Raw genomic sequence first — 14,276 nt, forward strand, 5'->3', positions numbered from 1 at the left:
GGCAGTTCCTCTTTCGTACAACAGGTGGCTCCTAGCTAGTTTGAGAATTCCCACAGTGTCTTATCCTCCATAAGACTCGCACTGATGCAGTTAGGACTAGTAACATTCCAACTTTTGTAAATTCTTATATAAATCATTGCAGCAACATGGATTAAATGGAATAGTGTCACTACAGTGGAATGCAGGCTGAATTTACTGTAATTTTAAATTGGTTGGTTTGTAACTAAATCAGTAACAGTTCCATTGTTTGAAAGGTTTGGCAATGTGGAGAGGCTGCTATGTGACACTGAACATGGTGACCTTCAGCACAAACTTCAAGCAGATGGGGCTATTTCATAACTCCTCGTGTGGATAATACTGTATTTGAATGTTCTTGTTTTTGATTTTAAAAACAAAATGGTTTTGACACAGCCGAGTCTGTTTTTTGCCCCAAACTATATTTTATGCTAATGATGGGACAAAAATTCACTGTCTCTCTCTTTTCCCGTAGTGGTAATCAGTCATGCAGTGCCGACAGCAAAGTAAAGCACAATGATACAGACCCGTGCTGGGGATCAATTAGACGCATCGATGCCTATAGGATCTTTCTGGTGAGTGGGCAAACTACAACACTTGCAGCTACTTTCAAATCAAACAAGTGATCTCTCACAGGTTTCATCCTCCTCCTCTCGTCACATTAACCCTTTAACAGCAACAGTGAAATGTATGGCCAAAGCTGAAAACATCTGGATAAATTGATTTGTTGAGAAAACCCAAGGAATTTGCAGATAGCCTGTCAAATAGAATGGGTGCAGAGTCTTAATTGTGGATGTTTGTCAGATTATATACTTTGTTTCTGTGCATTTCTAACTTTCGAAAAGCTAGAGGTAGCATATACAAGGCAGCAGTGTGGAGGGGTGCAATCTGATTGCAGCTGCATTCCTGGGGCCCAGTGTTGGGTGCTAACGGAATACGGGGGTCTGTTGGGAGCGAGCGGAATACGTGGGTCTGTTGGCTAAGTCTGTCTACAGAAATACGATTGAAAAGGAACTCGCAGTGAAAGTTGCTGAGGAAGTGAGGACCAAAATAACCTACTTAAATGAATTGAAGGCAAGCATGGAGTTAGGCTGATCTTTGAGAGTATCGTAGCACTTAAAGCAGTAGACTGTAGCAAGCCTTCATTGTACACATCCTTGTCAAGTAATGCAACGTCCGGGGGCTTGCTCTACGGATTGCACTAAAGGCAGTCTGTTCATGTTTTCAAAGTAGATAAAAGTACTTCATCTCATGGGTTTACACTAATACAGCCATTCTTTTTAAAAGCTGCTTAAAAGGATGATTGTGTAAGAATGCAATCCTGTGATCTGTGCAGATGGAATTTTAAACTTTACATAATGCATGAACATTTATATTTGAAAATGAAACTCCATTTAAGACCAGCTGGGGTTGTGGATACAATAACTTCTTATTTATCTTCAATCAAATGGAGTGGGAGTGTTAGTGAAAGTAAACTGGAAAAGCCATTGGTTTGTGTATCAGCTGTTGGTTGCTGTGTTAATGGATTTTAGACAAACTACTTTGATTATCTTGTCTCTGCCTCTGTCACAAGAACATGAGTAGGCCATTCAGCCCCTCGGACCTGCTCTGCCATTCAGTTAGATCATGGCTGCTCTGCCCATCAACTCCATTTTCCTGTCTTTGCTCCATATCCCTTGATACCCTTGCTTAACAAAAATCTATTCATCTCAGTCTTGAAAGCTCCAATTGTCCCCCTGCATCCACAACCTTTGTAGGATTGGGGGTGGGGGGGGGAGCGAGGGAAGAGTTCCAAATTTCTGCTGCCCCTTAGGTGACAAAGTGGTTTTGCTCCTGAATGGCCTAGCACTTCCTAAGATTATAAGAACATAAGAACATAAGAAATAGGAGCAGGAGTAGGCCAATCGGCCCCTCGAGCCTGCTCCGCCATTCAATAAGATCATGGCTGATCTGGTCCTAACCTCAAATCTAAAATCATGTCCAATTTCCTGCCCGCTCCCCGTAACCCCTAATTCCCTTTACTTCTTGGAAACTGTCTATTTCTGTTTTAAATTTATTTAATGATGTCCCCTTGTTCTTGATTTCCCCCACCAGAGAAAATAGTTTCTCTGTATCTACCCTATCAAATTTTTTAAACATTTTAAACACATGGATCAGATTACGCCTCAATCTCCTGTACTCAAGTTTATGTAATCTATCCTCATATATTTTGATCTTCTAAATCCTGATATACTAGTGAATCTGCACTGTACCCCCTCCAAAACCAATATCCTTTCTGAGATGAGGTTCCCAGAACTGAATGCAGTATTCCAGATGGGGTTTGATCAAGGCTGTGTACAACTGAAGCTTAACTTTCACCCCTTTCAATTCCAGCCCCCTTAAGATAAAGGCCAACATTCCAGTAGCCTTTTTGATTGCATTTTATTTAACCTGTCTATTGGCTTTTAATGATTGGATACTTCGACTCCCAAATCTCTCTGCTTCTCTATAATCCCTAATTTCTCATTTAGAAAATACTCCAATTTATCTTTTAGGTCTAAAGTGGATGACCTCACACTTGCCAACATTTTTTTTTATTCGTTCATGGGATGTGGGCGTCGCTGGCAAGGCCAACTTTATTGCCCATCCCTAATTGCCCTTGAACAGGTGGTGAGCCGCCTTCTTGAACCGCTGCAGCACGTGTGGTGAAAGTTCTCCCACAGTGCTGTAAGGTAGGGATATCCAGGATTTTGACCCAGTGACGATGAAGGAACGGCGATATATTTCCAAGTCAGGATGGTATGTGACTTGGAGGGGAACATGCAGGTGGTGTTGTTCCCATGTGCCTGCTACCCTTGTCCTTCTAGGTGGTAGAGGTCACAGGTTTGGGAGGTGCTGTCAAAGAAGCCTTTGCAAGTTGCTGCAGTGCATCCTGTGCCGCCACGGTGTGCCGGTGGTGAAGGGAGTGAACGTTTAGGTTGGTGAATGGGGTGCCAATCAAACGGGCTGCTTTGTCCTGCATGGCGTCGAGCTTCTTGAGTGTTGTTGGAGCTGCGCTCATCCAGGCAAGTGGAGAGTATTCCATCACACTCCTGACTTGTGCCTTGTAGATGGTGGAAAGGCTTTGGGGAGTCAGGAGGTGAGTCACTCGCCGCAGAATACCCAGCCTCTGTCCTGCTCTTGCAGCCGCAGTATTTATGTGGCTGGTCCAGTTAAGTTTCTGGTCAATGGTGACCCCCAGGATGTTGATGGTGGAGGATTTGGCGATGGTAATGCTATTGAATCTTAAGAGGAAGTGGTTAGACACTCTCTTGGAGATGGTCGTTGCCTGGCACTTGCCTGGCGCGAATGTTACTTGCCACTTATCAGCTCAAGCCTGGATGTTGCCCAAGTCTTGCTGCATGCTGGCAATGGCTGCTTCATTATGTGAGGGGTTGCGAATGGAACTGAACACTGTACAATCGTCGGCGAACAGCCCCATTTCTGACCTTATGATGGAGAGAAGGTCATTGATGAAGCAGCTGAAGATGGTTGGGCCCAGGACACTGCCCTGAGGAACTCCTGCAGCAATGTCGTGGGGCTGAGATGATTGGCCTCCAACAACCACTACCATCTTCCTTTGTGCTGGGTATGACTCCAGCCACTGGAGAGTTTTCTCCCTGATTCCCGTTGACTTCAATATTACAAGGGCTCCTTGGTGCCACACTTGGTCAAATGCTGCTTTGATGTCAAGGGCAGTCACACTCACCTCACTTCTGGAGTTCAGCTCTTTTGTCCATGTTTGGACCAAGGCTGTAATGAGGTCAGGAGCCGAGTGGTCCTGGCGGAACCCAAACTGAGCATTGGTGAGTAAGTGCCGCTTGATGGCACTGTCGATGACACCTTCCATCACTTTGCTGATGACTGAGAGTAGACTGATGGGGCGGTAATTGGCCGGATTGGATTTGTCCTGCTTTTTGTGGACACGACATACCTGGGCAATTTTCCCACATTGTCTGGTAGATGCCAGTGTTGTAGCTGTAGAACAGCTTGGCTAGTGTCGCAACTAGTTCTGGAGCACAAGCCTTTGTTATATTCAGTGCACTCGGCCGTTTCTTGATATCACGTGGAGTGAATTGAATTGACCGAAGACTGGCTTCTGTGATGGTGGGGATATCAGGAGGAGGACGAAATGGATCATCCACTCGGCACTTCTAGCTGAAGATGGTTGCAGACGCTTCAGCCTTATCTTTTGCACTCACATGCTGGACTCTGCCATCATTGAGGATGGGGATGTTTACAGAGCCTCCTCCTCCCGTTAGTTGTTTAATTGTCCACCACCATTCACAACTGGATGTGGCAGGACCGCAGAGCTTTGATCTGATCCGTTGGTTGTGGAATTGCTTAGCTCTGTCTGTAGCATGTTGCTTCTGCTGTTTAGCATGCATGTAGTCCTGTGTTGTAGCTTCACCAGGTTGGCACCTCATTTTTAGGTACGCTATAGTGATCATGAATCCCAGGTAGCCTGAGTGGAGAATTTTAAGCCTTTCTTTGCCCAATCTCAGGATCCTGGTCTCCCATAATTGATTTTTAGTACAAGACTGTGTGATTTACTGTGCTACCAGAGCACAGTGCAGTCTCCAAGGTATCCTTTTTCAAAAGCAACAAAAACTTGGTAGTGATGAGGTGCCTTTCCTAGTGTTTCTCATCCTCCTTTTTTTCGCCCCCACCTCCCCACCAAACACCATTGTAACTTTGCAAAATTATCTCCATGCAGTGGCTGACTCCTTGGTCAGGATTGATCTGGCATTTGAAATTAGGTGCTGAAATGTGCCAGCGTTTTGCTGCCTGATCTTTGAGTTGTTGTAAGGAAGTAGCACTTAATATAAATCATTTCCATCTCTGAATTTAAAAAAAATTAATGTGGAGGGATGTCTCTTTGCGCACTCTGTGACCTTGTCCTGGAGTAACACTTTAAGGTTCAAACTCTACATTTTGGCCAACAGAAGCAGAATGTTTCAATAAGGGGAGAAGAGAAGCAGGGACATACCAGCGCGTGTCCGAAACCAGGGGAAATCTCAGGGCTCAGCCTATTAGCTCATGCTGAATTTAAGACAGCCAATAAAGAACAAAAGGTGATAGAAAGCGCCAGCGGATTTTACAGAGGGTCTGATGTGGACGATGGTGTGGGCAACAAGTTTGTTTCGTTTAGTTTGTTTCCAAAGCTAAAAATCTCTTGCCTGGCAACACTTGACATTTAACTACAAAGAATCTAATTAAAATGGACCCTTTTAATACAGAATGTTTGGGCATCTTTGGAAATATGACCCAATTATAAATTTACATTAAAGTATAAAAAAGTTTTGAAATCTAAATATGTTTTGACCTTTTTGTTACAGCGATAGTTGTTTTATAAAATCACCATGATAAAGGTTTATACCTGTAAGTATTTTGATTAGAAAAAGTCCCATAGTAATCTTCAAAAGTTTGAGGCAATCTAGATCTTTTAACGAAAGACTGTACCACCGTTCCAATTTAATAGCATTTTCTAGAATGTTAGAATTTTTCAGCTCTTTGCAGCTATGCTGGCTTTTGAAAGAACTATCCACTTAGTCTTAACTCTTTTTCAACTATCTATCTACATGCCTTTTAAAAGTTGTTGTGGATTCTGCTTCCACAGTTTCTGGTAGGGCAGATATAATGAGGGGCTGTGGAGAGTTTGGCCATGACATGGAATGTAGCTCAAATCCTCCAGCATCATTTTTTTAAACACACCAAAAATTCTGCCTCTGGTATATTTGTACAACTTGGGACCATTTTTATGACGTCTTTTAAAAACAAAGACACGTGTGGTTCAGTGGAGGCACTAATCCACTGAGATCAATCCAGTGTCAAGTGTTCTACTTTCTGATTAAATGTGCTATTAGGGGTAAGTTTATACATTGCATAATGGTATCTAGGGAATGGCCAGTCTCGGTGCCTGCTAGACTCTGAATCAGCGTTAAGTTTTACTGCTTGTAGCCAGTTTCCAACCACCCCCCCGCCTCCAACGTCTTTGAATGAGTCAGATTCCTTTTTAGATGCAGAGCAGAAGCCAGTCTGTCATGCATGCTTTAGGGTACAGCTTTGAAGAGCTTGTTCACAATGAATGTGCAAATGTAGTGACCCCATTGGGCATTTAGTTGCTGCTCCTGTTTTTAAGATGCCAGCTAACAAGCTGTCTGAACTGAGAACAAAGTTCTTGAGGCTTTATGTACTCTGTCAAATTTGTTGTTATGGGAAGGTCACAGTCGCTTTTTATAATTTAACATGGCCTTATTAAAAAGCTTTTGTGTGAACGAATGTTCAGTGCACACTTCAAATCGTCCTGAACTGCATCTTTTCATCACTTAGGAGTTATGCCATTGTGATCGTAAGATAATTACATTTGAGGAAGGCCGTTCAGCCCATAATAATTCTGGAACTATGTTTTTGTTGAAATAGTGTTGATACTTCAATTGTGATATCAACACATCTCCCTACATTTTGACAGGAAGAATAAGGGGGCCATATCGTGGCTTGGATAATAGTCTAAATGGGGTAGAGGAACAGAGGGATCTGGGGGTACAGATACGCAAATCACTAAGTAGCAATGCAGGTTAATAAGGCCATAGAAAAAGCAAATCAAGCACTGGGGTTCGTTTCTAGAGGGATAGAATTGAAAAGGAGAGAAGTTGCGTTAAACTTGTATAGAATCTTGGTTAGACCACACATGGAGTACTGTGAACAGTTCTGGTCTCCATATTATAAAAAGGGTATAGAAGCACTGGAGAAGATGCAAAAAAGATTTACTATGATGATACCAGAACTGAGAGGTTATACCCATCAGGAAAGATTGAGCAGGCTGGGGCTCTTTTCTCTAGAAAAGAGAAGACTGAAGAGTGACCTGATAGAGGTCTTTAAGATTATGAAAGGGTTTGATAGGGTAGATGTAGACCAGATGTTTCCACTTGCGGGAGAGATCAGAACTAGGGACCATAAATAGTCACTAATAAATCCAATAGGGAATTCAGGAGAAACTTTACCCAGAGAGTGGTTAGAATGTGGAACTTGCTACTGCAAGGAATAGTTGAGGCAATCGGCATAGAACTATTTAAGAGGAAGCTAGATAAACACATGAGGTAGAAAGGAATAGAAGGATATGCTGATCGGGTTAGATGAAGTAAGGAGGGAGGAGGCTCCTGTGGAGCATAAATACCAGCATGGACCTGTTGGGCCAAATGGCCCATTTCTGTGCCTTACATTCTATGTAATAGTCCTACTGTTAAGAACTTCGCTTACACTCAAATATATTTGTTATTCCTGGACTAAGGAACTCTCTGCATTCAACAATAACAATAACTTGCATTTGTTTTGCACCTTCAATGTAGTAAAACATCCCAAAACGCTTCACAGGAGCGTTATCAAACAATATTTGACGCCGAGCCACATGAGATATTTGGACAGATGACCAAAAGCTTAGTCAAAGAGGTAGGTTTTAAGGAGCTTAAAGGAGGAGAGAAAGATAGAGGCGGAGAGGTTTGGGGAGGGAATTCCAGAGCTTAGAGCCTAGGCAGCTGAAGGCACGGCTGCCAATGGTGGAATGATTAAAATCTGGGATGCGCAAGAAGCAAGAATTGGAGGAGTGCAGAGATTTGGAGGGTTGGAGAACTGGAGGAGGTTACAGAGATAGGGAGCGGCTAGGCCATGGAGGGATTTGAAAACAAAGATGAGAATTTTAAAATCGAGGCTTCCCGGACTGGGAGCCAATGTAGATCAACGAGCACAGGGGCGATGGGAGAACGGGATTTGGTGCGTGTTAGGATACGGGCAGCAGAGTTTTGGATGAGCTCAAGTTCATGGAGGGTAGAAGATGGGAGGCCGGCCAGGAGAGCATTGGAGTAGTCCAGTATGGAGGTAATAAACGCATGGATGAGGTTTTGAGCAGCAGCTGAGCTGAGGCAGGGGCAGAGACGGATGATATGGAGGGGGAAGTAGGCGGTCTTGTTGATGGAGCGCATATGTGGTCGGAAGCTCATCTCCGGGTCAAATAGGTTGCCATGGTTGCGAACGGTCTGGTTGTGAAGTAGAGCTGGGTGTCGTCAGCGTACGTATGGAATCTGACGTGTTTTCGGATGATGATGCCGAGGGGCAGCGCGTAGATGAGAAATAGGAGGGGACCAAGGATAGATCCTTGGGGGACTCCAGAGGTAACAGTGCGGGAGTGGGAAGAGAAGCCATTGCTGGTAATTCTACGGCTACGTCTGGATAGATAACAATGGAACCAGGCAAGCGTAGTCTCACCCAGCTGGACGACAGAGGAGAGGCGTTGGAGGAGGATGGTATGGTCAACCGTGTCAAAGGCTGCAGACAGGTTGAGAAGGGATAGTTTAACATGGTCAGTCACATAAGATGTCATTTGTGACTTTGATAAGGGCAGTTTCAATACTGTGGCAGGGGCGGAAACCTGATTGGAGGGATTCAAACATGGAGTTGCGGGAAAAATAGGCATGGATTTGGGAGGTGACAACACGTTCGAGAACATTAGAGAGGAAAGAGAGGTTGGAGATGGGGCGGTAGTTTGCAAGGGCAGAGGGGGTCAAGGGTGGGTTTTTTTGAGGAGGAGTGTGATGACAACTGATTTGAAGGGGAGGGGGACAGTACTTGAGAGGGAACCATTAACGATATCAGCTAACGTAGGGGCCAGGGGGGAAATTGGGTGGTCAGCAGTTTAGTGGGAATAGGATCGAGGGAGCAGGAGGTGGGTCTTATGGTCAAGTTTGCATATTTCCAGTGAAATGTCCTACGTAAGTAGTATTGCATGAAATTGGGACGGAACCGAGACAACTGGCTCTAAGTAAATGTAGAAGTACTTAGTTATTGTCGGTACAGTATAGTATATACCTAGGATTTAAAATTTCTGTTGGTATGGTATATTATGTACCTAGGATTTTAAGTTACTGTTGGTACAGTATAGTATATACCGAGGATTTTTATCTACAGAATTGGGAGATGCGCTGAAAAGTGTAACCTGTGGATTTAGATGTGAATAGTACTTGGCTATTTTTGACATTATTTCTATTCTGTTGAATGTTCCTGCACCATTTTGTCTTGAACTGGAGTACTGCTTCAAGGCAGTACGGCAGCAAGCGGTACAGTAGCATAGTGGTTATGTTACTGGACTAGTAATCCAGAGGCCTGGACTAATAATCAGCAGCTGGGGAATTTGAATTCAATTAATTAAATAAAATCTGGAGTAAAAAAAACTTGCAGCAGTAATGGTGGCCATGAAACTACCAGATTGTCGTGAAAACCCATCTGGTTCACTAATGTCCTTTTAGGGAAGGAAACCTGTTGTCCTCACCCGGTCTGGCCCATATATGACTCCAGACCCACAGCAATGTGGTTGATTCTTAATTTGCCCTCTGAAATGGCCCAGCAAGCCACTCAGTTGTACAATCTTGTTACGAAAAGTCATAAGAATAAAACCGGACGGACCACTAGGCACCGGACAGGACAAAGGCAAACCAAGTCCAGTTGATTGTGCAAAGTCCTCCTCGCTAACATCTGGGGGACTTGTGCCAAAATTGGGAGAGCTGTCGATCAACAGCCTGACATAGCCATACTCACAGAATCATACCTAAAAGCCAACGTCCCAGACTCTTCCAACACCATCCCTGGGTATGTCCTGTCCCACTGGCAGGACAGACCTACCAGAGGTGGTGGTACAGTGATATACAGTCAGGAGGGAGTGGCCCTGGGCGTCCTCAACATTGACTCCGGACCCCATGAAATCTCATGGCATCAGGTCAAACATGGGGAAGGAAACCTCCTGCTGATTACCACCTACCGCCCTCCCTCAGCTGATGAATCAGTCCTCCATGTTGAGCACCATTTGGAGGAAGCACTGAGGTGAGCAAGGGCACAGAATGTATTTTGGGTGGGTGACTTCAATATCCATCACCAAGAGTGCTCGGTAGCACCACTACTGACCGAGCTGGCCGAGTCCTGAAAGACATAGCTGCCAGACTGGGCCTGCGGCAAGTGGTGAGCGAACCAATACGAAGGGAAAACATACTTGACCTCATCCTCACCAATCTACCTGTTGCCGATGCATCTGTTGATGACAGTATTGTTAGGAGTGACCACTGCACAGTCCTTGTGGCTACGAAGTCTCGTCTTCACATTGAGGACACCATCCAACGTATTGTGTGGCACTACCACTGTGCTAAATGGGATAGATTCAGAACAGATCTAGCAGCTCAAAACTGGGCATCCATGAGGCGCTGTGGGCCATTAGCAGCAGCAGAATTGTATTCCAGCACAATCTGTAACCTCATGGCCCGGCATATTCCTCACTCTACCATTACCAGGGGATCAACCCTGGTTCAATGAGTGTAGAAGAGCATGTCAGGAGCAGCACCAGGCGTACCTAAAAATGAGGTGCCAACCTGGTGAAGCTACAACACAAGACTACATGCATGCTAAACAGCGGAAGCAACATGTTATAGACAGAGCTAAGCGACTCCACAACCAACAGATCAGATCAAAGCTCTGCAGTCTTGCCACATCCAGTTGTGAATGGTGGTGGACAATTAAATAACTAACGGAAGGAGGAGGCTATGTAAACATCCCCATCCTCAATGATGGCAGAGTCCAGCGCGTGAGTGCAAAAGATAAGGCTGAAGCGTTTGCAACGATCTTCAGCTAGAAGAGCCGAGTGGATGATCCATCTCGGCCTCCTCCCGATATCCCCACCATCACAGAAGCCAGCCTTCAGCCAATTCGATTCACTCCACGTGATATCAAGAAACAGCTGAATGCACTGGATACAGCAAAGGCTATGGGCCCTGACAACATCCCAGCTGTAGTGCTGAAGACTTGTGCTCCAGAACTAGCTGCGCCTCCAGCCAAACTGTTCCAGTACAACTATAACACTGGCATCTACCCGACAATGTGGGAAAATTGCCCAGGTATGTCGTGTCCACAAAAAGCAGGACAAATCCAATCCGGCCAATTACCGCCCCATCAGTCTACTTTCAATCATCAGCAAAGTGATGCAAGGTGTCGTCGACAGTGCTATCAAGCGGCACTTACTCACCAATAACCTGCTCACCGATGCTCAGTTTGGGTTCCACCAGGACCACTCTGCTCCAGACCTCATTACAGCCTTGGTCCAAACATGGACAAAAGAGCTGAATTCCAGAGGTGAGGTGAGATGACTGCCCTTGACATCAAGGCAGCATTTGACCGAGTGTGGCACCAATGAGCCCTATAAAATTGAAGTCAATGGGAATCAGGGGGAAAACTCTCCAGTGGCTGGAGTCATACCTGGCACAAAGGAAGATGGTAGTGGTTGTTGGCGGCCAATCATCTCAGCCCCAGGACATTGCTGCAGGAGTTCCTCAGGGCATTGTCCTAGGCCCAACCTTCTTCAGCTACTTCATCAATGACCTTCCCTCCATCATAAGGTCAGAAATGGGGATGTTCGCTGATGATTGCATAGTGTTCAGTTCCATTTGCAACCCCTCAGATAATGAAGCAGTATGTGCCCGCATGCAGCAAGACCTGGACAATATCCAGGCTTGGGCTGATAAGTGGCAAGTAATGTTCGTGCCAGGCAATGACCATCTCCAACAAGAGAGTCTAACCACCTCCACTTGACATTCAACAGCATTACCGTCGCCGAATCCCCCATCAACAACATCCTGGGGGTCACCATTGACCGGAAACCTAACTGGACCAGCCACATAAATACTGTGGCTACAAGAGCAGGTCAGAGGCTGGGTATTCTGCGGCGAGTGACTCACCTCCTGACTCCCCAAAGCCTTTCCACCATCTACAAAGCATGTCAAGAGTGTGATGGAATACTCTCCACTTGCTTGGATGAATGCAGCTCCAACAATACTCGAGAAGCTCGACACCATCCAGGACAAAGCAGCCCGCTTGATATGGCTGCAGTGTGTACGATCCACAGGATGCACTGCAGCAACTCGCCAAGGCTTCTTTTGACAGCACCTCCCTAACCCGCGACCTCTACCACCTAGAAGGACAAGGGCAGCAGGCACATGGGAACAATACCACCTGCACGTTCCCCTCCAAGTTGCACACCATCCCGACTTGGAAATATATCGCTGTTCCTTCATCGTCGCTGGGTCAAACTCCTGGAACTCCCTTCCTAACAGCACTGTGGGAGAACCTTCACCACACGGACTGCAGCAGTTCAAGTAGGTGGCTCACCATCTCCTTCTCAAGGGCAATTAGAGATGGGCAATAAATGCTGGCCTTGCCAGCGACGCCCAAATCCCATGAACGAATTTTTTTAAAAAAGTACTTGGAATAACTTCTGCTCTGGATGCATATAAAATAACTCCTTTTTGTACTTGTAACAGCTTTTAACCTATTTCCTGTACTCTTATAGGGGTCTCCCTCTTCACACAGTAACCGTTCCATTAACAGTGATAGCAGGAGGGGGATCTTTGGCTCAGCTAGACACCTACCCACTGTATCCCCTTGGTGCATTTCTAATGACGCTGAATTACATTTGTTGACAAGAACCCGGCAGGTACAGGCCAGTTGGCCTAACGTCGGTGGTGGGAAACTTTGAGACACAATCTGGGACAAAATTAATTGGCACTTGGAAAAATATGGGTTAATAAATGAAAGTTAATAAATGTACAGTGGTGTTGCCGAGGGGTTGGTGCCGCGACCACTACTTTTCTTATAAATATTAATGACTTGGATTTGGGTGTACAGGGCACAATTTCAAAATTTGCAGATGATACAAAACTTGGCAGGGTAGTAAACAGTGAGGAGGATAGTGATGGACTTCAAGAGGATATGGACAGGCTGGTGGCATGGGCAGACACGTGGCAGATGAAATTTAACGTAGAAAAATGCAAGGTGATACACTTTAGTAGGAAGAACAAGGAGAGGCAATATAAACTAGAGGGTACAACTCTAAAAGGGGTACAGGAACAGAGCGATCTGGGGGTATATGTGCACAAATCGTTGAAGGTGGCAGGACAGGTTGAGAGCAGTTTCAAAAGCATACGGGATCCTGGGCTTTATAATTAGAGGCATAGAGTACAAATGTATGGAAGTTATGATGAACCTTTATAAAACACTGGTTTGGCCACAACTGGAGTATTGTGTCCAGTTCTGGGCCCTGCACTTCAGGAAAGATATGAAGGCCTTAGAGAGGATGCAGAAGAGATTTACTAGAATGATTCCAGGGACGAGGGACTTCAGTTACGTGGATAGACTGGAGAAGCTGGGGTTGTTCTTGGATGCGAGGTGATTTGTTGGAGGTGTTCAAAATAATGAAGGATCTTGACAGAGTAGATGGAGAGAAACTGTTCCCATTGGCGGAAGGGTCAAGAACCAGAGGACATAGATTTAAGATGATTGACAAAAGAACCAAAGGTGACATGAGGAAAAACTTTTTTTACACAGCGAGTGGTTGTGATCTGGAATGCATTGCCCGAGGGGGTGGAGGAGGCAGATTCAATCATGGCCTTCAAAAGAGAACTGGATAAGGACTTGAAAGGAAAAAAATTGCAGGGCTCCAAGGTTAGGGTGGGGGAGTGGGACTAGCTGGATTGCCATTCTGTGCTGTAACCTTTCTATGATTCTACGAAAGCCAGCACCGATTTGACTAACTTGATTGAGTTCTTTGATGAAGTGATGGAGAGTGTAGTGCTGTTGATGTTGTGTATATGGACTTTCAAAGGGCATTTGATGAAGTACCACATAATAGACCTGTTCGCAAAATTGAAGGCTATAGGTTTAAGGGGCAGTGGCTGCATTAATACAAAATTGGCTTGTGGACAGAAAGCAGAGAGTGGTGGTGACAGGACAAGTTGAGAAGGCTGGTAAAAAAGGATCCTTGCCTTTATAACTAAGTGCATGAAGTACAAAAGCAGGGAAGTCATTCTAAACATTTATAAAACACTGGTTAAGCCCCAGCTGGAATATTGTGTCCAATTCTAGGCACCACACTTTACAAAATGTGTCAAAGCCTTAGAGAGGGTACGGAAGAGATTTAAAATGGTACCAGGGATTAAAGACTTCAGTTATGTGGAGAGACTGGAGAAGCTAAGATTGTTCTCAGGACAGAGAAGGTTAAGAGGAGATTTGATAGAGGTGTTCAAAATCATGAATGGTTTTGACAGAGTAAATAAGGAGAAACTGTATCCAGTGGCAGAAGGGTCAGTAACCAGAGGACACCGATTTAAGTAATTGGCAAAAGAATAAGAGGCGACATGAGGGAAAAAAAATTGACG

General features: G+C 45.0%; 1 protein-coding gene across 2 annotated transcripts in view; it reads left to right on the plus strand.

Annotated features, from left to right (window-relative positions):
• The window catches only part of tmem104 (transmembrane protein 104), a 328,293-nt gene that overhangs the window by 140,926 nt on the left and 173,091 nt on the right, over positions 1-14,276 (plus strand). For both annotated transcript variants that reach the window (XM_068004443.1, XM_068004444.1), the window contains exon 8: positions 491-590. In XM_068004443.1, coding sequence (XP_067860544.1) covers positions 491-590 — 100 coding nt within the window. The remainder of the gene's footprint in view (positions 1-490; positions 591-14,276) is intronic.

Source organism: Heptranchias perlo, chromosome 23, assembly GCF_035084215.1.
Source record: "Heptranchias perlo isolate sHepPer1 chromosome 23, sHepPer1.hap1, whole genome shotgun sequence".
Lineage (NCBI taxonomy): Eukaryota > Metazoa > Chordata > Chondrichthyes > Hexanchiformes > Hexanchidae > Heptranchias > Heptranchias perlo.